Genomic DNA, 24031 nt, shown 5'->3' on the forward strand with positions numbered 1-24031 from the left:
TCTCTTCTTTTAGCTGCAGGCTTAAAGTCTTAATCTGCCTTCTATGTGTGTGTGTGCTCGCCTGTGTGTGTCTGTTTACATTAGTGAGTCACACTGCTGCTGTTCCAACACGAGCCACCAGATAGCAGCACACACTCACAATTTAAACTGATCCTGGAGCCGACATGAAATTTGAATGGTATGTATATAAATGCTTATATGAGTATGTGTGAAGTTTTATTTGATTCCAACTGTGAGAAACAGCACATTTACACACATGAATTAATTAAACAAAAAAAAAAAAAATCTAGGAAGGATTCATTATCAGTGTTGAGTTATTTGAATAAGGAAGGTTTTGAACTTCACCTTTCAAAGCAGATGCAGGTGTGTAAAGACTGCTCAGGGTTGATGGAAGAGTTTCTGTCCACCCACAAGCACCAATTACTCTACCATTCACTCACCCACGCTCAGCACTCTTGAAATGCTTTAAAGGTAGATGATCTCAAAGAAATGACATCATTAAAAAAAGAGGAGCACCACATTTTTGCTTTGCTGTACTTCTTGCTCAGCTGTCACTTTATCTAAAACAAAGAGGTTCTTTATTTGGAGGCTGAGAAGCCAGGCTTTCGGCATACTTTTTAACGCCAGTTTAAAGTAAAATATAACTCTATATTTGCAAATAGTTACTGCAAAACGTAAAAAAAGTGTGCTCACCTGAATATAGTAGGTGCCTGTAAATATGTATAAGGCATGAAGTCTCAGTATCTAAGCTCAAGGCCTTAAACATAGTTGTTCACGACAGTTTTCCACTGTTTTTTTTGCAAGCCTTTCCTACACCCATTTAGTTGGCAGTTGCCCTGCAAGTGCAGATTTCATCTCAATGTCCAACATGATATGAGTCTGTAATGCCGCCTGTGCTCTGGACAGTGTGACACTGTGTGGAACAGAGATTATCCAAACTGTCTGCCACACAGTTATCATGGCTGCTTCACCATTTCCTCTGTAGCAAAGATGGACTCTGTGCAGCCTCATCGCCAGCCTGCCTTCAAACCTGATGCTTCGGCTCTGCCAAGCTCAAAGCAACAAAGATAGAAGTGTTTTTCTTGCAGAGAAATTTTAATTAAAATATAACAAAAAAAAAAAAAAAGCAGAGTTTGAACTTGTGATAAGATGGGAACATCCTTCATCATCAGAATGACATGAATGTATGACAGGAACGGTCTATTTTTAACAAGTGACCTGTTAAACAGAGTGATGATTAATATTTGACTACCTTGCTCTAACTTCTATGAGATTTATTCAGTATGTGTTATAATCATGAATCTGGCCTCTAAAAAAATAAAAGTTTAAGCCGTCTCTGAGTGAGATGATGTAAACAAGGCTGCTGCCTGCTGTTCCATAGTCAATGAGCTGTTTGTCAGCTAGCCATATAGTTAGATTAGCTGTCCCAGACAGTGGAGCCAACAGTGAAACAAATGGAGCTGAGACAGATGCGAGCTTTCGGTGCCATCCTTCACTGTCAGCGCAGCCCGATTTAACATCCACGGCTTTAACACCGCAGATCTCACAACATATAGGACGGCAGTTGTGCCAGCTCCCTGGGTGAAACATACTTACTGAGGTAGAGGGGGATTACTGGCAAATCACATGAACACATACAGACATACACACTACGGATTTCACATCCACTAAACTGTGTGAAATATGTAAGACACCTTTTTTTTTTCCACTCAACGTGGTGTCAAAGTTAATTAAAATATATAAGGAGAGTTTTATTTACAGGTTGACTAAAATGCTTAGAATCAAAGAAATTGAAAGAAACACCTCACATTTAATATCCCTGTGTTTGTATAAGAATAGCTGAGTGTGAGACAAGAGGGATTGTGTTCTCTGTTTGGAGGTGTGGACTAAAAATGCAAATTTTAAAGACTTATTTTGTTATAATGAATTCCCTGTTCAACAAACCAGTTACCTGACTCTGTTTTCATCAATAATCATAATCAAATTTCAAGTTGAAGAAATTAGTCAATTAATCGTTTAGTCAACTGACAGCAAATTAATCTGCTACAACTGCAATAATCGATTCATCTTTATAGCATTTCTTTAAACAAAAATATCAAACATTACATCGTTCTAGCGTCTCGGTTGTGAGGAGTTGCTGTTTTGCTTTTTCGTATTTGGTAGTAAATCAAATCATTTGGAGAGTATTGATCGAATAATTAATTTAAAGCTATTTTGAAGGCATCAGTTTGAGCTTTATAAAGTTGTAATGGGCATTTTTAAATATTTTATAGACCAAATTCTTTAGACATTAATCAATTCATTGAGAAAATAATCAACAGATGATAAAAATAATAGTTCATTGCAGCCCTAGTCAGTCCTTTTTTCTTTGCTTTGAAATTTCTTGTTTTGCTGTATGTTAATATTTGCTGATATGTACATTGTGTTTCATGTTGTCTGAGTTCTCCTTCCAGCTACTACTATCTGTATTCAAATACTATTCATTATTCAAGCACTTATTTTATTATCAAGAGTTGTGCTTTTCATTTATGGTCCACCTGTTTTCCCACAATCTGTCTTGTCTTTATATACTTGGACAAGTGATTTCCAATAATTCCCCCCAGAAAAAAAGCATGAACTTACTGCATTCAGCTCTTGATTATACATGTGGAGAAAGTAATAGGAAAGAGACAAGACATCCAATTATTCTATTAGAGAATAATTTAGAGAAAAAGTGCAAAGTGCTGTTACTGACAGTAGTTAATTGAGGCCACTGTCAGTATCTATTTCCACTGTGGATCTTTCACAGTATGACTGTTGAATTTTGGTGCAAAATATAACATATACCAATACAAACCAATGACATCTGACTCTCAGCTGAAATGTTAGCAATTACTTTCATCGGGAAGAGGCTCACCTTCTCTGCTTTGGGTGCGAGGGCACCCTGGGTGGGGGCGTGGGAGGGGCCCGGTGATGGTGGCTGCAGTGGACTGGCAGGCTCGCCGTTAAGGAGCACCGCTGACACGTTAGGAGGTGTGAGACATGAGAGAGGGGAGGAGAGTGGGAGGAGAGGCCGCGAGGCTGGGGAAGAGAGGGGCGAGGGTCCTAAGCTGGGCCCCGGACACACCATGGAGAGAGGACGACCTGACTGTCCGGGGCAACGTGAGGGGGAAGAGCTCTGAGGACGCAGGGGAGAAAGAGCCACCGTGGGGCGCTCTGGGCTTCCAGCAGGGGGACTGTGGACTGAAGCAGACAAAAATACAAATGGATTAGTATAAATGAGAGCTCTCTTCACTGACTGTAGCCATCAGTCTTTTTGGGAGCTTGACTTAATGATCCTCTTACTTAATATCTGAGAAGAGAATTGGTTCTTGTAGTTGTGTCTGTCTGTAAGTACAGAAATAATAAAGAATTAGCATTATTATAAAACCAAACAAACTTTCCTTGAACTTTTCAAACTTCAAGTTTGGTTTGGTTGCAAGTTTGGTTTCTGCAACATCTTGACAGACTGGGCAAAGATAAGTTACTTGACACAGTTTATACTTATTGCAGTATCATATAGTAGTGTCTGAGCCCATCCTGGCACATGCTGGGTGAAAGGCAGAGAAACAACAAAAGTCCAATCGCTTACACTGAAAGCACATTCACAAAGGATCTTTAAATGGTCACTGCGAACAGAAGGAAACCCCCCATATTTACCAAGAACAGTTGATGCTAATCCATAAAGTAATGTAATCTCCACTGTTGTTTGATGACAACTCACATTTTTAAATTCTGTGCCATATTCACTTGGCAACTGTATGGAAATGTACTATGACTGATCTAAGCCTAACTCTGAAGTGAGCCCTTGTAGAAATAAAAACCCAGCCGAGATGTTTAAAGCACTCCTCTCAGCCTTCAATTTATATGAGGACATTCAGTGCTCACGAGGATAAAAGTGTAAGCATACAGGCATATACACAGAGTCACCCTTGTTTTACTATATTCATGGGGACCCATAATTGACATAGTTCATTCCCTCGTCCCTCATCCTAACCTAAATCGTAAGTCTTAACCCTCAAACAGCCATTAAAACTTGTGGGGTCCAGCATTTTGGTCCTCACAGAAATGTTAGACCCCACAAGTATAGTGGGTTCCCAGTTTTCAAATCCCACAAATACAGTGAAACAAGGCCATACACACACATGCGCGTGTGCACACACACACACAGGGTTGCTAACCACCTGCTCTTCTACACTGCAGTACTCAGGCAGAAATCCATAGAGAGACGCACTGGTCATGTGATAAAACCACTAAACACCAGAACTATGCACATACTTTATTTTGTAATGGAGACCAGATGTGTGTATGTGTTTGTGTGAGTTTGTGTCTATGTGTGTGTGTGTGTGTGTGTGTGTGTGTGAGAGAGAGAGAGAGAGAGAAACAGAGAAAGAACAGGGAAAGAGGTGGAGAGCGAGAGAGGCATGAAGCTCTGTCATTACGCCTCCATAAAACAAAAAGCACAGTGATGTCATTCGGCTCTGTGTTTGTGAGTCTGTGTGTGCATTTGTGTGTATGTATGTGCGTGGGAGTACACATGTCTGTATGTGTGTAGCTGTACGTGTGTGTGTGTGTTATTCTTGGCAGTGTTCTCACAGTGTGTACTCTTCAGCCTCCAAAAGAAACCTTCCCCATTATTTTCTCAAAGGGAGACAGAACAGATACAAAGAGGAAGTGAGAGAGGGGCGCTGCAGAGATGAATAGACTGAGTGGAGAGCAAGGCTGATATGATCTAGACCTTGTACAGACACAGGTGTGTGCGTGTTTGTTTCTGGGGTTTGTGTGTAACTGACCAATGAAAATCGGTGGTAGTGAACATCTTGCAGACAGACAATATAACCACCCTCTGAAATGCAGCATATTGTAGAAAAGAAAAACATTTGTGTGCGCAGCGTTTCATTTACCCCGTAATGTATTTTTTTCACTGTTCACAGCATCATGGCTCTATGGTCACTACTGTCACCGCACCCGTCTGGTGGCTTCTTTTTGTTTTCATGTTGTCCCCTATTTTCCCAACAGTCAAACACACACAGGGTATGGACATCCTTGTGGCCTAGAGATTTAAGACGTTGCCCATATAATTACAAAGTCCCCGGCTGTAGTGCTGTAAAGTCTGGACCTTCCATTCAACAGCCTATTAATGCCCATGGTTTTAGAATGAAATGCTCAGCGTTCACACATGATTGTAATGTTCGAATGCCCACATACTTTTGCTGCCACTAACTGGAGCATTCTTCACATTCATGTTGGCATTGATCCAACTTTCTTTGTATTGTTTTTATTTTTTGGTCCAAAATGTTTCTTATTCTGTTTTTTTTTTTTTTTTTTTTTTTTACCCCTGACAAACAGCATTGATGAAACTGGAGGTTGAAGAGGCTGCTGAGCACATGCCAGCAATTTTTTACACGGCGTAGAGGCTACTTGAATTAATGACCGATCAATATTCTTTTATTCTGTAATCAGAGACTAAGGGGTTGAAAATGCTGCAAGGTCCCAAATGATCTGGACTCTGCTACTTCAAGCCCGTCGGCTGGTGAGCTGTCGCAGTGGGTGATGCTGCGGAGCGTGAAGTAGGAAAAATACCAGAGACAAAGACGTCTCCATGTCACAAATACTTTCTCTTAACTTGCTTTACATTTCTCTGGAGGGATGTGACAAGATTCACCACGTCTTTCACAGCAGGCTGTGAAAGCAGGCTTGTCATTCACACGACTCCCTAAATTTCTGAATCACCAAGTTCTCATTTCTGTCTCTCTTGAGTGCCACCACAAGTGTGTACACGTGTTTATGTTTTTGCTTACCCAGTTGCATTGAGGTGCGTGCCTGGTTGACCGTATGCTGGCTAGAGCGCAGGCAGTTCTTCAGCTGGGCGGCGGCAGTTTGCGGCGAGGAGGCGGGACTGACGGTGTTAACAGAGTTGGCTGAGTTTACCAGTGGGGTGGAGGGACGGGACGAAGAGGGCCCCGGGGACCCTGGGGATGAAGGGTCGGAGATTTTACTCCCCACCTGACTACACCCACCTCCTCCTCCTCCACTTCCACCTACTGGACTGGACAGACATGAACCACGAGCAGCACCCACTCCAAATGGAGCCCTTCAAAGAAGAGAGGAAGGGGAGACAGATATTGACTTGTCGATGAAATGTCTACATGATCACAGCTGATACTGTCTAAACAGTGGTCTTACTTTCATACCAGTAAATGCATGTTTAGCCAAAGTAACAGACTTGCCCCATGGAAGGCCATGTCTGTCATTTGGTTGGTCGACCACACTGATCTAGAGTGAAATATCTCAACAACTATGAGACAAACTGCCAAGAAATTTGGAACAAATACACACGGTGCCCAGAGGATGAATCCCTGAATTTTCCTCTGGCACTGGAGGTTGAGATTTGTGGTTTTAAGTGAAATGTATCAACAACAACAGATAGCATTTACTTCAAAGCACAAATGTGCCTAAGTTTAGCCTCACAAAGTTGCTAACATGAGTGTAGACTCTTGTTAAGTACAAAATGTAAATAGCCAGGAGTTAGTCCGTAATAGCAGAGCAGGAGTTTCAAACGCTATCATTATCCTTTGTCAAAGTGAGTGATTTCAGAGCCATTATCTGGCTGGTGGATCAGCACAACGTAGTGCCCTGCTGTAACATGTATGGAGCTGCAGGCTGCTCATGTTTCTGTCTACAGAGTGCTGAATGGCAGAACAGTGAGCTGAACATTATTGACGCAGCGGTATTCACACTCTTACGGCTGCCCATCGACTTCCCGTCATGCACATACCGAGTTATGGCTTTCTGTGTGTGTGTGTCTGTGAGTGTGTGTTTGTGTGTTTCCACCAACAGAAACAACAAAGTTATTCACAAGTTCTTTGATTTGAGGTTCTCCATGGACAATACATATGGCTGCTATCAGTAACTTTTAAGATTTCATACATTTTGAAAAGAGGAGGCGTTTCCACCACAGCTGCTTGCTCGCCTGAGTGTAAAATCCTCTGAAGCGGCCCTCACACCATCATAACACGTTAAAAATCTCAAATGAATCCAGAATAACAAAAATCCAAAAGCATTCATGAATTCTTAAATAGAAACTGATCAAACTGTCATGTATTAATATTAACCAAGATAATAAATACCACAGCAAATATGTAAATTGAAACTGCATTTTAAAAAGCATGATCCAATATTAGTAGCCTGTATTGGTTGTGTGTGTGTGTGTGTGTGTGTGTGTGCACATCTTTGGCAGCCCCTCATTATCATATTGAGAAATTTCTGAGCTGCACTGCAGACAAAAGAGGGGGAGAGGTGAGGAGGAAGGGGGTGAGGGGTGGAGGGAGAAGGAGAGAGTATGCTTGTGTAAAAATAACAAATTGCCTCTCATTTGATTACTCGCCCATCCTGTCTTTCTCTCTCTCTCTCTCTCTCTAACATTGCATAACTGCAGAATGTGAAGCAGCCATTCATATCCAGTGGAGAGGGACACCTGCTGTTTTTACAGCCGTTTCATCTCTTTGTATCGTTTTTTCTTTCTTTCTTTTGCTTTCTTTCTCCTTCTCCCTCCTCCTCCGTTTGTCATTTTCTCTTTAAGCTCTCTTCTATTTCAATTTCTCTCCGCCTCTTTCTACCTTCTTCACCTTTTTCTTCCTCCACCCCCTTCAGTCTTTATCCCTTTTCCCTCCTCACGTCTCTCATTTTCTACCTTTCTCGCCCTTCATCTGAGCATCCTACAGCATCATATCTTCCTCTTCAATTTCTCATCATCTGTCTCCCTCATTTTTGCCTTTCTCTTTTCTTTCTCTCTATTATTCCACATCCCCCTTGCTTTCATTTGCTCCCTCTCTCTCATTTTCTTTGACTGCATCATGGAGCAGAATACAGATTAGATGAACAGCCACTGCAAATGTTTTCATGCATACAGGAATAATGAGGGTAATTAAATTGCCAAATATGATTTCAGCACACTCATTTTTCTGTTTTATTTTATTTCTGTTTTATTTGCTATGAGTATCAGTGTTCAGGATGCGCCCCCCCAAAAAAACAACCAAATTTCCCCAAAGGAATAAATTGGCTTAAACTCGCTTTCAAACATTTTCATATTCCAGTGCATAAAAAAGTTGTTTTTTTTCCCCTATGTTCACGGCACTTTACAGTCCCTGAGGTACGGACTTCTCAGAAAGTACTTCTGTTACATTCGCTGGTGTGACCAAATAATTATGGTAGATTTGGTGGCCAGAGGTGTGAGTATAATCCTGACAAAGTGGGGCACAGTGTGGAGTAGAGGTTGAAGCAGGAAGAATACATTATCTGATGTCCCAGAAACATTTTTTTTTCTTTTCTTTTTTTCTTGGGCATGTCTTTGTGACAAGAGGCAGTCTGAGCACACACAGGGACACATGTGCAATTACTTGCCATAACAAGTACCTAAATTGCACAGCTCAGCCTGATCTGTATTCAGTTCTGCTGGAGCCAGGAAATTACCGTCGAAAATTACAATGTAAATTACAACGACTGTGTTAGCACTAAAAGGACAAAATTAGGGGCCTTAGTCTGATTGTATTGCACTGTTGGGTTCATGTGACCAAACCAGATAAAATGAGCAATAAAAGGAGTAAAGGTCTGAACAGGACGTGTGGCCATAGGGATTAAACTTGGGCATCCTGTGCTCATACTGTGGTCTAAGCATTTCAGTCACCTTTTCATCCGGAGAAAAGGAAGAGGTTCTTCAAGCTTCATCGACTGCACACCCCTAATACGATTGCTACTTGCTTTTATATGGGTGTGGGGATGACATGATCCCTAGGGAGGCTGTATAACCACAATACCCTTCACCCTCCCCATCCCCAAGCTTGAGCTCACTGACCTGGACACAGGAGTGACGTAGTTTCCTGGGAAGACACCAGAGGCAGCGGTTCTCAGTGAGGTGCCTTTGAACCATCCGTCTTGACACTTTTCTGTCACCCGATACATCTCCCCTTTCCTAAGTTCAAGCTCGTCAGCCTTCTGGGGCTTGTAGGCGTATAGAGCCAGATATCTGGGGAACAAAAGCAACAGACAAGTAGTGTAAAAATAAAGAAGCTCCAGAAGCTGTTCACCAAAATTATTATTTTACCACCATCTGACAACATGCTTGTGGATTACTCCTAATATATAGTACTGTATGTTATGCAGAGCAAAAGCAAAGCTATCACACAGTTGTGAAATAAGTGAACATTAGTAAATTAATCCTTCCGTAAAATGAGGAGAAATATCTGTCAGTGTGTTATTCTCTGGTGGTATCAAGAAAATGGCTCAAGGATTTTAATGACACTTTTCATTTTGTAGTTGTCAGAAACAAGGAATTATCTCATCAAATCTAAAAGTTACCCCACCAGATTAACAAAAAGAAAAAATAAGACTGTAAGCAACACCACTCATTTTCAGTTGTTTAACTTTACATTAAACAGCTCAAACAACAGTGCAGAGGATCAAAGAATAACAACCAGCAAGCTGTTCATTCACCACCAACTCCCTTATTAAACCACCTGATGTTTTGATCTACAATAGGATCTTTGTCAGGTCAGAGAGTGGAACAGGGCTGGTTGGTTCCCCCCACCATATACCATCCATTTTCCCAGAATGCTTCACACTTGTTTTCAGTTGTTCTAAGGAAAACAGGATGGAGGGGGAAGAAGAAAGAGGTAGCAAGTGTACATGAGGGCTTGTCTGATGTCAGTAAATGGTCACTCTTTAAACAGTGACAACAAAATGTTATTTTAATGGGCTTTTACTTTAAGTGAGACAGCCAAGATTAAGATGATCTTACTTGCATAAATCTTGATTGCTTTTGGAAACAATAAACCAGCAACAATAGCAACATAACTTAATGCACTTAAACAGTGAGTTATACTGCTCATAGCAGCAATAACAACGCAAAGAAAAGCTTCTCTTAGGCAAAAACAGTAAGCATATTTTCCTTTACTTTACAACGTAAGGCATCTGGGAATTCATATTCTCTTACAGAAGTCCTTTATGGGATTTACAGGATGTAGCAAAAACTAACTGCACATAAATAATCAGAATCAGAAAAAAGGTTGACATTTGTGCTTTAATTTTTCTAAAATTACATTCTTAAAGTGAGTTCAAGTTATTTCTCTCTGAGGCAGTAATGTGACCACCAGAGGTTGACTGAATGATTTCCCCTCACAAACTGTGTGGTGTGCTGTGAATGGGTGCCTAATCAATACATCCTTGTTAACCTGCCTGGTAACAGGTACACTGATAAATGTAGTAATTTAGCATCTCATTATATGACTATGTTTAATGCATTGAGTTTAGGGTATTGCTTCTGCGTTAACATGTAAATTTGTTTCCGGGCCTGTTGCTGGGAGACATTTGTAGTATGTAGTGCCAGACTCCGACAGAAGACGATAAGACCACAGAGTAAACAAGCCCTATATGTGCTGCCTCCCGGTTGCCATGGTAACAGATGTGGGGACCGTCTCCTGTCTCCCCATGGCAACAGGAGTAGTTGCCAGGTCAAGATGGAAACGTCCGACCTCATCAGTAGGACAAGCCCACTCTGGACGTACATCTGTGTGTGTGTGTGTGTTAGTTGTATGTGTGTGTGTCCGCACACAATGTGTGTTTGTACCTACAGCACTACTTTAATAAAATCACTGACTTTATTAAATCTGACATTGTTGCTGCATCCTGCAGGCAGGACATGGAATAATAGTAAACAGTGCATACACGCATTTGTAGGACCATTGTGCTAGGAGAAGGAAGGACTGAGCACATGTCCTCACTTTCCCCAAATGTCCAAAAATATCCTCACTGTCAAGGTCTAAAACTCAAACTGGTCTGCACAAAGACAGAAGTGCAAGATCAGAGACCCACATTCACTTTAAAGATATCTGTACCTTTCTGGCACTTACCTGGTAAATTAATTTTGAGGTAAATTAAAGAACTGTCTTGCGCAAGTTGGCACCTCACCAGCCATCTGGATGTGACTGGTGAGGTTACATTTCCGCCAGAATTTAATTGTATTTGTGAGTGTGTGTCAGGTAGATTTTGGCTCCTAATCAATTTAAGAAATTATCAGCCTGTGTGAAGTTGGTGAAATCAAAAAGCAAAGCCTCCAACTGCTACTGCCTACGCAACCTTACTTTGCCCTGTGTACGGACACCGAGTCATTTTACCCCTGTAATATCTGTGTGTAGCGAATGAATTACATTTTCTGGCACATTTGTACAGATACATTTTCAAAAAAAAGCTGGCTGCCTGAGTTCCTGGTGGCATAAGGGTTTAAGATGCTGACCATGTAATTGGAACATCTGTGGTGCAAGTTCTTTGCCACCATCTCTCTCCCCTCTTTCTCCATCAGCTGTCTACTGTCCACTATCAAAATAAATTCACAGAAATCTTACCAAAAATGTGATAAATTGAAGTGAAAGCAGTACAGTTCTGTAGGTTACACCTAATCTTCATAATAGAGCTGTTGTTCATTTCTGCAACTGCCCAGATTTTCCTCTAATGTCCAAATGAATTTTGATGTCGGACCTCTGTGATGTTTATCAAGTAGTTTCTATGGCCTCCTTCCACACAGTGTGTGGTAATGTATAGACCCTGTTTCACCCTTCTTTCAAGTCCACTACTTGCCTGTATTCTATTTGCCTTTGCAAAATAATGTAATTGCCATGGGGGATTTCCTTTCATCAGTCCTTCTAAAGAGCAGAAACATAAAAGCATGTTTCTCCATGCTGATTCTAAGCTAAATGTATATCCAGCCCTGCATTTGATAATAGAGATTAAACATCCCATTGTTCGTTTTTAAAGAACATTGTAACAACAGTAGGTGATGAACTTTGTTTCCCAATGCTCAACTCTATGTAAGAAGTATATAGTATATGCCACAGCTGTGCTGTTGAAAGCCTTGTTATGAAACACTGATGTAAGTATCACACAACAGCGTGTGACTGTATTTTTCCTTTGTGAGAGGGATTTCATCCTTGACCAGTGGAGGAGTAAATGTGGTTGCAGAGGTGGTGGAACATGGCCAATATCTCTGGGCACAAAAGGAGAAATATTTATAACGCAGCCAGGAGGCGGGCTCTGAAATCATGCTTGCATCTCAGGCACATATCCACTCTGTCAAAAAAAACCAACAGGACGGGCGGGTGTGTGAGGAGGACCTAAAAACCCAGATCGCAGGTGGGTTGAACTGATAGCACCCTGAGTACTCACATGTTGAGTGGCAGCTGCACCTTGGCATGGGCCAGCAGCTCAGAGGTTATGGATGCCACTTTGGGGGGCACCAGTACCCCTGCCGAGGAGGGAGAGGGACCTGGGGGAGATGCATCCTAGAGACAAACAGAAACACACGTACAAATTGAGTGATTTTTCCATTAAAAGGAAATTATTTTTTTGCAATATGTGCCTGCAGCCTTTCCAGCTTTTCGGTATGCCTGTCCTGGGTATTATTCATATACAGCAAAAACACATTGAGCCCAGGTGTGAATGCAACCAGAGGCAATACATGTAAAAGCAATGTGTCTGCAGTTGAAAGCCATCAAAAAGAGAAATGATTTTACTTTATTCACATGGATCTGTCACAGTCGGGGATTGGGGAATAAGTTAATAATATCTAGAGGAACAGAGTGACCGAGGTGAGATTGGGTTTGCAAAATGTAAGCGCATGTTTACTGTATATGCTTGGAGCCTGACTTAGAAATCAGCCATACACCAGGAGGGCAAAGTAATTCACTACATTTACTCAGGAACGATTCTGAAATACATTTGATTATTTTAATTATACACTTCTCACATTTAGGTGTTCACGTACAAAATGCACGATCAGCTTATAAAATATGACACAGTGTTAAAGACTGAACAACTGAACCTAAAATAAAACAGTTAAATTGAGCTCAATCTCCACTGTTAAATGTTAAAATGCTGTTTAGCAACAATAAACAAATAAAACAATTACAAGAGGACCCACCCTCCATAACAAGTACTTTAATACTTTTGTAACCTTTACTTGTAATAGAGTATTTCTACACTGAGGTATCTCTATCTTCTACTTATGTAAAGGACCTGAATACCACCACCGCTACATATCATAATTACAGTGTGCATGTATGTACCTGGATGCGTGCAGCGGCTCTGGGGTCAGAGGAACTGATGAGGACCGGATGAGAGATCTCCATGCTGTGTCTGTTGTTGAGCTGGGCAGCCCTCTGGCTGACGGACAGCGCTGTAAACGAGTGCCGCTTCTTTGCGTTTTTCTTACCCTCGCCTCTCCGATGGCCAGAGCCGTTCCCGTTTGACGGGGAGGCACTGGGGGAGGGGCCAGGAGAGCAGGGGCCCAATGGGGCTGGCTCAGAGCTCGGGCCTGGAACGTTCGGTGGCGTAGGTTTGTCGATCTCCATTAACTGCTTGGCTGTTTCATTTAACTAAGAGGAGAGGAGACAAGACGAGAGGAGAGGAGTGGAGAGGAGGAGGGAAAGGCAGAGAAGAGAGAAGTAGTTCAGGTGTTAGATTTCAGTCCTCTGTGGTTCACATACAAGAGCATAACAAGTGTGTTTGTGTGGCTTTCCCTCACTTCTTGTTGGCAACTTTTCAAACTGGGAGCATAACAATCATCACTTACAACAGCTGGTCTAGAGAGACTCCCTTTGTGTAACACACACTCTCACGGCCTCGCTTTGTCAAACACACAGAGACTCGCATAACCCACGAAAAGGTGAGCATCCCTTTAGCTTGCCAGGATTATTCTCTCTCGCCTGACTTTAGTTTCATTTTTGTTCATTCTTGGGTAAAATCTGATGCTTTCCAAGTTTGATGGGTATCCACGTTGGTCTACCTGTAAAACTGAAAGGATGTAAGTAATTTGTACTCAACATTTACTCATCGAAAACAAATGCCTCCCATTTATATAATCTGATTCATTCTAAACATCCTTGACTGATGATGACAAATAACAGACACACTGATCTCTCTAACCTTTCTTTCTCTGGTTCTTATCAAGTACATGTTGTTCTCAGGCACAGTAGAGCAAACAAAGGCCCCTATTTTAACCATGCAAGCAAAATGACAAGCGCTAAGTGGTAGGTCTTGGGTACACGGACTGTGTGGGCGCCTCCAAGTGCACCTGCTATTTTTGTTTCATGTAGGTGCAGCACCGCAGAGTGCAAAAGGGGTAGCTGGGGTGGAATATAAATCGGAAGGTGTGGTCATTAATAAATTCACTCTTAGCTAGTCACATCACTGCTCTCATCACTCTGAAAATAGCTCTACCAATTGCAGAGATATATGACGACAACAACTCAGCAAACGTAAAGAGGCTTCTTCAGGAAATTGTATTGTTGTCTAGAGGAAGCAGAGAGGAAAGAGCTGAACACACAGCTTCTCACAGCAACTCCCTTATATCACCACATCCATTCAGTGTTATTTAAGTTTGGTTTCTACTGCATCTCACATCATAAAATTTTGGTAAAATGAAAGTTGGAACAGAAGCAGTGCCACAAAGGATTGATGGGCTGCTGTGATCTAACATCTCCCATTTAAACAACAGAATACAGAGTTGTAACGGAACAGTGTGATGTGTGTGTAGGATTGTATGGGGTTACTCTGTGGCAGCCTGCTGCCATTTGCATGTGATTTAATAAAGGTAAACAGAGTGGACAGCCGTGCGTAATGGCACTGCGCTCTGGTATGGCACTTGTCAAATCAGTGGGTGCGGATTTATCAACATATGTGTCAGATGGCTGCAGGGATTTAATGAAGTGGAGAAGAAGCCTTTCACATACAGTATAAAGCAGCTGTGGACAATGGAAAATGTATGAATTGCTCATGCTCATTTATACATATGTGCAAACTGATTTACCAACGTTCCTACTTTAGACAAAATAAAGATTGATTTTTTATGCCAGTGTAAACGCCTCTACTATTCCATCATTGCTGTACATTTGCTTTAAGTATTTAGTTTGCTCTCATTGATAAAACCAAGTGGCAACAGATTCACATTGCACCAGAAACAGACGTCTATTCTCAGCGAGACCCAGTTTCCACCAAAATACCAACAACTCACTTTGCTCTGCCTGATCTGAATGAACCTCCTACCTGTTTGCACCTCTCCTCCCACCTGTGCACTGTGCACTCTGCGCTTGGCACCAAAATACCACACAGATGCTCAGAGCGAATTTCAAGGTCAGGAAATTACCAAACTGTAGGAGTCTTGCTTGCGGTGATCCCTGTGCTGCCACAAAAATAGAGCCTTAAATGTTTCATCTTTGTGCTTTCATGTTGTTGACTGTAATGTTTCAGTTTAAGTTACTGTAAGCTCAGCATATACGTGGACATTTGAAGGACTGCATCTTGAGATCTACACACTGACAATGATACATAATTTAAGACCAAGAGGTTACAGACAGAGCAACATAATGAGGATTTGTGCAATAAAATGCACAACCCACAAAAGACTAGACTAGAAGATCTGCTCTCTTTCCCTTTCTAACCAGGACCACAAGAGAAATAAGCTTTTAGCTTTATTGTGTTTTTATTCTCACAAACTTTATTTGCATGTCAGGGCTGGTTGACTGCAGTCTTCTGTTTACTTTTAGTATTACCAAATAAATCCATTTATATAAGAAGTAAACATTCCTTCCAGCACAGAGTACATAATTAGCTGTGTGTATCTAATGGTCTGGTCACAGCCATGGATTTTAATAATGTGGTGAATGTCTCTTTTTTTTTTTCCCCCCAGAAACTGCTGAGGACGAAACACCTGATTTCTGCTTTAAGGTCACAGCACTCACTCTGTTACTGCATGTTTTGACTGGTTTTAATGAGGAGGGTGATTGACAGACAGCTCCTAACTAAGGTTTGACACAGGTGGCAAACCTTAGTTACATCGTTTTGTTGTGACAAACTGATGCAAAAAGAGGTAAGATAGTCAGTAATTTAGATGTGCATTAGATTTCATGTTCCTCTGTGGCTGATAAATAACCTGATTCATTAAATCCTGTATTAACACAGTTTTATATGAGTGAAAGTTCTAATCTAGCATTAACTTGAAGTGTGGTTTCAATGGATTTTTCTTTGTGTGGTAGTGTTGTGTATCTCATGCTGGGAGGGACGGGGGCAGTTGAGCAGTTTGTAACAAGCTTGTTCAGATTTGCTCAGTCACACTGCGAAATTCAAATTAAGTCATGTTAAAATACATTTTAAAAACATCATGAGTGTCTTGACTTAAATGATATATTATGGCTGAGGCCAACTTTAATGGCAGACATCACATGCACATTTAAAAATTTTTTAAATAGATAACTTGACACTCAATATGGTGAAATTCTCAAGTGTGTTACATGAATACTGTGTGCAGACTACATAAACACCTGAGGGAAATCTACTTTGCTTTTGTTGCAAATATGGTGTCTGGGAATAGTTAACATTATCTCTGCACACTTGTCTCTACTGTGTAAAAATTAACAAGTAAAGCTAATATTACACCTACAGTAAATGTGTATAATGTCTGTATTTTAATGTTAATATCCTTTATGGAAATTCTTGGTGTAAACGTGGAGAAACCTTGAAGGTCACAGTCTTATTCTGGTGTTACGATATTGTGGGCCATGAAACTTGGTCTTTAAAACGTCTGGACACACACACACACACACATGCACATAAAGGCCAATGTGAAACACGGATGTAAGAACTAATACATTGACAGACAACATCAGCTTCAGCCCTCCAACAAATTTACATCGTAATCATGTCTGCTTGACGTGACCCCAAACTCCTGAAAAATCCCTGGAGAGAAAATCAAGCATTGCTTCCTCTCCCTGTGTGTGTGTGTGTTCGTGTGTGCGCACGCGTGTGCAAGTGAGAGAGAGTGAGGGAGTACAAGACTGACCTGTCTCGGCTCAGAGTCGGTGATGTTGCATTTCCATATTAATAGATATGCTAATCAAAGCCAACTCATATGCTAATGAGCTTGATGGATTGATGCTGCAGATATAACTCAGTTTGCTCTCATGAGGCAGACTAGAGGACACACATTCACAGATACACATACACACACACACACACACACACACACACGCACACAGACACAAACACTAAAGGTCAGTGAGGCAACACACTCGTTGTAGCACCCAGCCAAAAACACAGCAGACTGCTCCTTTACTGCGCAGCAGAGGAGCGGGTGATAATTGCTGACACCTGTGAGGGAGGGAGTGTGTGTGTGCACGAGAGAGGACACACACATTGCAGGGTGGAGTGGCATGACTTAGTGTTTTGAGTCAAACCTAAATTACAAGCCAAGACAGCTTAAATCCATTTTGACTTTCATTTATATTAAGTCATAGCAAACTTTTAGTGGACTGAAGAATCCCTGAGCTGTATCAGACTCTAGGACGACTGTAGCACCAAGAGTGGGTTTGATTGTTCTTTACCTTTAGGCTCCTGTGATGTTTGATTAGAACCTGGAGAATCATATTATTGGATCATCTTCCTGAATTCGGTGACACTCTCTCGGCCTGTAATGGTGGAGGCTGCACTCTTTAAAATCTCTCAACTGCCAACCAAGAAATAATCGTCTTCTTTTTCCTCATTACGCCTCTGCTAAGAAAAATTAACCCCTCTCGGCTCTCCCCACTCCAGGCACACCGAGCTGCCTAATTCATCATTTACCCCTCTGTTGGACATTAACTTTCCTCCCTTCTCTTCTAGACACACTCCAGTCTCATCAATTTGAGACAGAATTCCCAACACACAAACCCACACACCCTTCAATTACGCTGGGAACTCCTTTTTGGGACTTTTGGATGATTGACACTTGTTTAAGAGACTGATATAACTGAAGACTAATTAATGAAGAACAATTAATGGGACATGAACTGTGAATGAAGAGTGTACAGCAGTGATTTTTAGATTAATCATTTTTGTTAAAAGTTTAGATTTTTATGGTCCTGAATTTTGGTTGAAAGGGTTTTGAAGAGACTGAAATAATAATCATTTTACTTATTGTATATTATTATTATTATTATTATTATTTTTTTAAAATATCTTTCTTATGAGGTTTACCCTTAGAATTATCATTATCATATATTTTTTTTATCTACACAAGGAACTTTGGCCTAAAACTGGAACCCTGAGTTATTAATGACAGACTTAACTGTCTGGCTCCCAATTTTGATAACTATAGACCTTGAGGCCTAAATTTTTGCTACATCATGCACTCAAACACTTATGTTGCAACCAGTTAAATTAGTATTACCCATGAATACAATTTTCACTTACTCCAATGACTGTTGTGTCAGTTTCTCTTAAGCTACAAAAGCTATAGTGCCCGGTCATGCTGCAGCAAAGGAGATAAGGCAGAGAGAAAGAGAGAGATGTTGTTGATAGAGATGATTCTTCATCTGGGGCTTTTGGCTGAATGAGATCTCCAAGGTCATCTATTATGTGTTGAGCTAACTGTACTCTGTGTACTCTGCGTCTTTTGGAGCGTGAGTACTCTCTCCAGGTAATACTGAGGCTTGAGCTGATGAGCAGATATCTGCACTGCGAAAAGGGTAAGCCAGCAAGATACATGCATGCCCATGCACACACACACACACACGCACGCACACGCACAAACACACACACACACATGCCCAGTGGCAGGTGTGTGTCTACTCCCTTCTGCTGCAGAGACAGTAGGAGGCATACAGTGAGAGAAAGAAAGAAAGAAAAGGAAAGAAAGAGACAGCGTACTTGACAGAGGTTATAATGTGCGACCCAAACTCATCCCAAACCTGCCCACAACAAAACAAACCCAAACAAGCCTGTCCCAAACTCATCCCCTATTTATATGAATCAACCTCACTTCTGCCCAAACATTCACATTCAGCTCAAACTCACCTACACTGACCTCGCGTCCGCCTGAACCCACACCAAATCTTCCAACAGCCATCCTGAACTTACACAACACAGTCCAACCCACTCAGCACACCCACCCAAAGTCAAGAATGATACAGTATATTCAAAACAACATGAATCCACTCCAGGTGTATGTGAACTCATCAAACCCAACCACACCTTTACGTTGTCATCTGAACCCACATTTAATCATCATCTGTAGCGTTATTAGGGTTACCAATAATGAAGTGTTTTAAATGCCTTTTAGAAAGTTCGCACAACCTGAAATCTCAGCGTATGTTTTCCCTTTTTTCTCAGCATACTGTCACTAATGTGTGAGGCTTTCACTTTGAGGTTTTACAATATTATTTCAGCCACAGTTTTTCAGGTCTTCAGTGTGGGTATAAGGCAAAGGTGGAAAACCATATTACTCTGGCTCTTACACTGAGACAGGATTACTATATTAATGTGTTTCACAATTAAAAAAAAAAAAAAAAACAGTTTCAATTGCAGCCCAAACTGCTGAAACACAGAGGTAAAATAATGAAACTTTAGAAACCTAAAGACACAATCCACAAAAGCAGACAGCCAGATTACCAAAACTCAAAACTCAGGATTAAGACTCTGCTATCTCTCCCACACTAATTGACTGATCTTAGTACATGCAGTCATATTAATCAAAAACTAAGTCTAAGTTATTAAAAGTTATTAAACTTTTCTGATGCTGCTAGAGGTTTATTTCCATCTGTAAAACTTATCAAAACACATCAACTAATCATGTTTCAAAACGTACTACTTGAGAAACATTGAGTAAAGCATCTTAAAATCATATAATATTGAACAAGACTGTACAAAAAAACTGACTACTTGGTATTATTGTTGCACATCTCCTTTCAGTGTAAGAAAATTACTGCTTGAAAAGACTTTTAGCGACGCCTTCATGAGCTCAGCTTGTCTGATGTCCTCTGAAACATGAGAAGATGTTGATGATGGACCTGCAGCTGATTCACTCTCTGTGGCTGTCTGTCAAACTGAGGACAATGGTGTGTCATTTATCAGTAAATTTAGTGCTCAAATTACATACCTATATAAAATCAATCTGATACACTGCTGGCCAGCTGCGTATAAACACCCGCAACAGAAATGGATGGTAATACCCTCTTCATATAGGAACTGGCAATCACTTGACACCCGTTCCATATCATTCAGAGCTTTTTTTTTTTTTGCTGTGGCATCCTTATCATCTGCAAGCCCCTCATCTCCAATCTGTGTTTTCACACTGTCAAATATTAACACAAGCTGTCTGCTTTCACATCCGAGCTCTGAGACAACTATAAGAAGCACTTCATATCCTGTGAGGCACACACACAAAGACACACACACGCACACAGGATCAGCAGAAGTCCAGCTGGGCTCCCCTCATTAGCTTCTCAGCGCAGACACACACACCCGCACACACCCACACCCACACACGTGCCCCTGCACCCCTGCTGTGTCAGAGTGATGGAGAGGTCTAAATTATTGATGCATCTCTATTTAATAGGAACCCCTGTGTGTCTGTGTGTGCGTCTCAGCTTATGGCTTAATCACCATTACCTAAGAGAGCTGTTTGGTCAACCAGATAATTTCAGGGACATGATTGGATAACCAAGACTCCAGCCCAATGTAGGCTGGAAACCCAGAAAGAGAGAGGGAAAAAGAGTGTGTAGATAAGGTAGTGTTATTAGACAGTTACCACAAAGGTAAAAAAAAAAAAACCTGAACAGAACAGTGATTTTATATGTGCATCTGTATGGATGTGGATATTAACACGTTGTATAATTGAGTGTTTGTTTATGAAGGCGTGTTCACTTAATAGCAGATGAAAAGCAATATAATGTTTAAAACCAGCATGAAGCATGAGTCATCCCATTAGTCTCTCTGTCTCTAGTCTCTACATTAATGAATTTCTCTAAGCTACTGTGCATGAAGACACAGTGCGCCTAGTGCACTTTCTCTGACCTTAAGACAGTCTTATTGTCTTGATAAACACACACATACACACACAAATACACAGTGGTACTTCCCAGTTTGAGTGAACCTCCTGTCGGTTTTGAAGGTTTCATCATTTGACAGGGCCACGAGAGAATCTGTGTGTTCACAAATTTGTGGTGATGGAGGGAGAAGAGAAGCCTTAACAACAAGACAAAAGGATTTACACGTCAACCTTCTAGTTTCCACCACTTTTTTTTTTTACTATGGCTTAAAAGCCTTAAATGTGATCCAGAGCATTTGAACTGTGCTTGATATTTTTTTTCAGTTGCACAAGGATTAAAGAAAAATATATTCCAGTCTTGACAGGCATGCCACTATGAAAGAAGGTAAAATGTTTGGGGAGTTTTTTTTTTTTTCTTTTAATCTTTTTACTGAGAGGAAATCCCTTAAATAAACCTCCCAGTTACAAACAGCTTTCCTAATGCAATTTACATTTCTGGGCCAATTTAAATGTTTGTGTATTCCAACAGATAACTGGTCAAATGTACAGAGGACACCATGTACAAACCTTATAATGTGAAGCCTCAGTTCAGTTTAACACACAAGCCTCATATGTGACAAAGAATAATCAATACACAATGAATCTTTAGTTGGATTGAAATTCTAGTGTCTAACATTAAATGCACGTACTCTCCGTTCATGCCAAAGTTAGACAATGTTCAAACTACATTTAACCCAGGTCAGTAGGAGGCTTTTAAAAGCAGGTCAGACTGTGCAGAGAAACACATTTAGACCAACTTCAAACACAGGCACTGTGTCATCTGCAAGGACTACAGAGTAAGAGCAGTGGAAGTGGAGGTGGAGGGCTAGAAAGAGAAAGAAAAGAATATAGATGACAACAATTCATCAAAATCACAAAAAAATGAATCCTAGGTTTGTTTGTTCTTTTTTTTTTTAACTTAAATATGAGATTAATTTAATTACACATTATAACTGTGTAATTTTGTATTAAATCAGTGCTGCTGATGGTAGTATCACCAGCAAAAAAAAAAAAGAAGATGAGACTAATAGAACACCTAAGATGACTGTAACTATCTAAATTGATCCAGTCATTATAACCATGTCCGCTCTTACATCCTGACCTCAGGGTGAGGCTCAATGTGTCCCTCTTCTCAGCACAGGTGGTACTTAGGCTAGTGCAAGCGCAAATAACCAAAAGTGCAACACTACTTACCACTGTCAGTGAAGCTACATTTTCCCCATATATCCAAAACAAATTATGGATTATGGCAGTAGTAGTAGTACCACTGGTAACAACATAAGTAAAATTGGCTCAGAATAGCATTTAGTTCAAAATATAATGGAAACCTGGTAGCTCTCCTTTGAATGACAAAGGAACCAAACAGCACTGGTATCCCAAGGTTTTATTTTTCACATTTTCAGTGGATATCATCAAAGCCATGGTAAAGCTTCTACTCACAGAAAGAAAAGTAGACAGGATATACGTTCCCCTGCAGTAACAAAGCAGCAGTATGATACATGAAAATACTGTAATTCAGGTGTTGTGCTGCAGCATCAGTGTTGCTTTTACAGCTCTTTCTGCAATAACTTGATTTGTGAGCATATGTGTCTGTGTGTGTTTAATGTATGTGAGTTTACCTCCACATAGAGAATAGGGAAGATGCCAATCTTGTCTCCCAGCATGCCCTCTGCCCAGTTCTCGTCCACTCGCCTGATTACTGTCAGTACCTCATCCTGGAGACACAGGAAATACAGAGGAAAATGTCTCATTTGGTCTGCCTTTAAAAATAAATGAATGAATGAATGAGTGTTGGTGTGATGTTTTAACCAGTTTTGATCTGAATCTTGCCAAAACAAAGCCTCTCAAACACTTTGAAAGTGTATGTCTGGCATCAAAGAGATTTATGGATCTATAGATCTTTTCTACCATAGTCAAAAAAAAAATCCTTACAATCTGTCACTGCAGTTTTACTTCTTTAAATCAATTTATTCCAAATGTCAGTCATGTATACTGGATACAACATCAGTACTGTGTAAGCTGTCAACCTGTGAGGTAGGCATAGGTTGCCTATAGCATGCCTTTATGCCTACTTATGTCTATATAAACACTCTGGACATTTGATGTAATATTCTCAGCAATATCAGTTCCATCACATATGGGAAAATATTACGTTCCTTGTTCACACACACACCTACAGACTTCATCATGAAAGTATTGTTGCCATTGCTGCTCCTCTCTTAACAGGAATATGAGGGTCTTGGTTAGGCCATTAGGTGATAATGCTGGTAAATGACTGTGTATTAGTCATACTGAGTAATTACCTCTCACACTGAGAAAACAATATCACACACACTGGTTCTGCATGACAACACGCACACAACACACCACGGGGTTCATGAATCTCTGTGTGAGGGTATGACTTTGTGTAATCTTCAATCATTAAGTTGCAGATTAGTTTAGCCCTATAACACAAAATAATGTGAACTGACTATGGGCGCCTCATCATTATGTGTTAATGTGGATGTAGAGGGCAGCGTGTCTGTGACATGAATGTATGACTTTGCTTTGCATTGCAGTGATGAGATTGAAAACATCTACAGTGACGTACACGGTACACTGTAACTTAATTATATTTCTCTTTCCCTCTCCACAGACACACTCAGTGCAGAGACAGAGTGGAAGTGTTGAGCGTTCAGTTCTAGCACAAACGAGCCTGTTGTTACAGCAGGAACAAAATGATAAGGTTTGAGGAACAGAACAGTATAGAGAATACAAATGACACCAGACCCAACCTGGATACACTTAAGAAGGACTGAGAGTCTTTTTTTGTCTCTTGAACTCCATCCTTTCCCTTTCAGTGTAATTTTAGTGATACCAATGACAAATGCGGCTTATTTTGAAGCGTCAACCACTCACGTCATCCACCTCTTATATAACAGAGGTAGAGATATGAACGGGTTCAACATTTTGGTCTCAGTCTGAAATGATCCACAGAATACCAACTGAAATCTGACTTGTGTAATTTAATTTTCAAAAGAAAAAGAGACCAAACCTGGAAGGGACCTGAAGTAAGTCAGTCCCGAGGATAATTAGTGCTAATCCTAAAGGCGGTCGACCTTAACAGATCCAAATATAGAGAGACAC

General features: G+C 40.7%; 1 protein-coding gene across 3 annotated transcripts in view; it reads right to left on the bottom strand.

Annotated features, from left to right (window-relative positions):
- LOC121194276 (E3 ubiquitin-protein ligase SH3RF3-like) overlaps positions 1-24031 on the bottom strand; it is an 89429-nt gene that overhangs the window by 11005 nt on the left and 54393 nt on the right. For 2 of the 3 annotated variants that reach the window (XM_041057050.1, XM_041057049.1), the window contains exons 3-9: positions 22525-22620; positions 13134-13442; positions 12235-12350; positions 8873-9043; positions 5820-6112; positions 3325-3366; positions 2897-3222 (exon numbers count right to left, since the gene is read on the bottom strand). In XM_041057050.1, coding sequence (XP_040912984.1) covers positions 2897-3222; positions 3325-3366; positions 5820-6112; positions 8873-9043; positions 12235-12350; positions 13134-13442; positions 22525-22620 — 1353 coding nt within the window. The remainder of the gene's footprint in view (positions 1-2896; positions 3223-3324; positions 3367-5819; positions 6113-8872; positions 9044-12234; positions 12351-13133; positions 13443-22524; positions 22621-24031) is intronic. The other variant, XM_041057051.1, reaches the window with a different exon arrangement.

The sequence above is a fragment of the Toxotes jaculatrix genome, chromosome 15 (genome assembly GCF_017976425.1).
Source record: "Toxotes jaculatrix isolate fToxJac2 chromosome 15, fToxJac2.pri, whole genome shotgun sequence".
Taxonomy (NCBI): Eukaryota; Metazoa; Chordata; class Actinopteri; family Toxotidae; genus Toxotes; species Toxotes jaculatrix.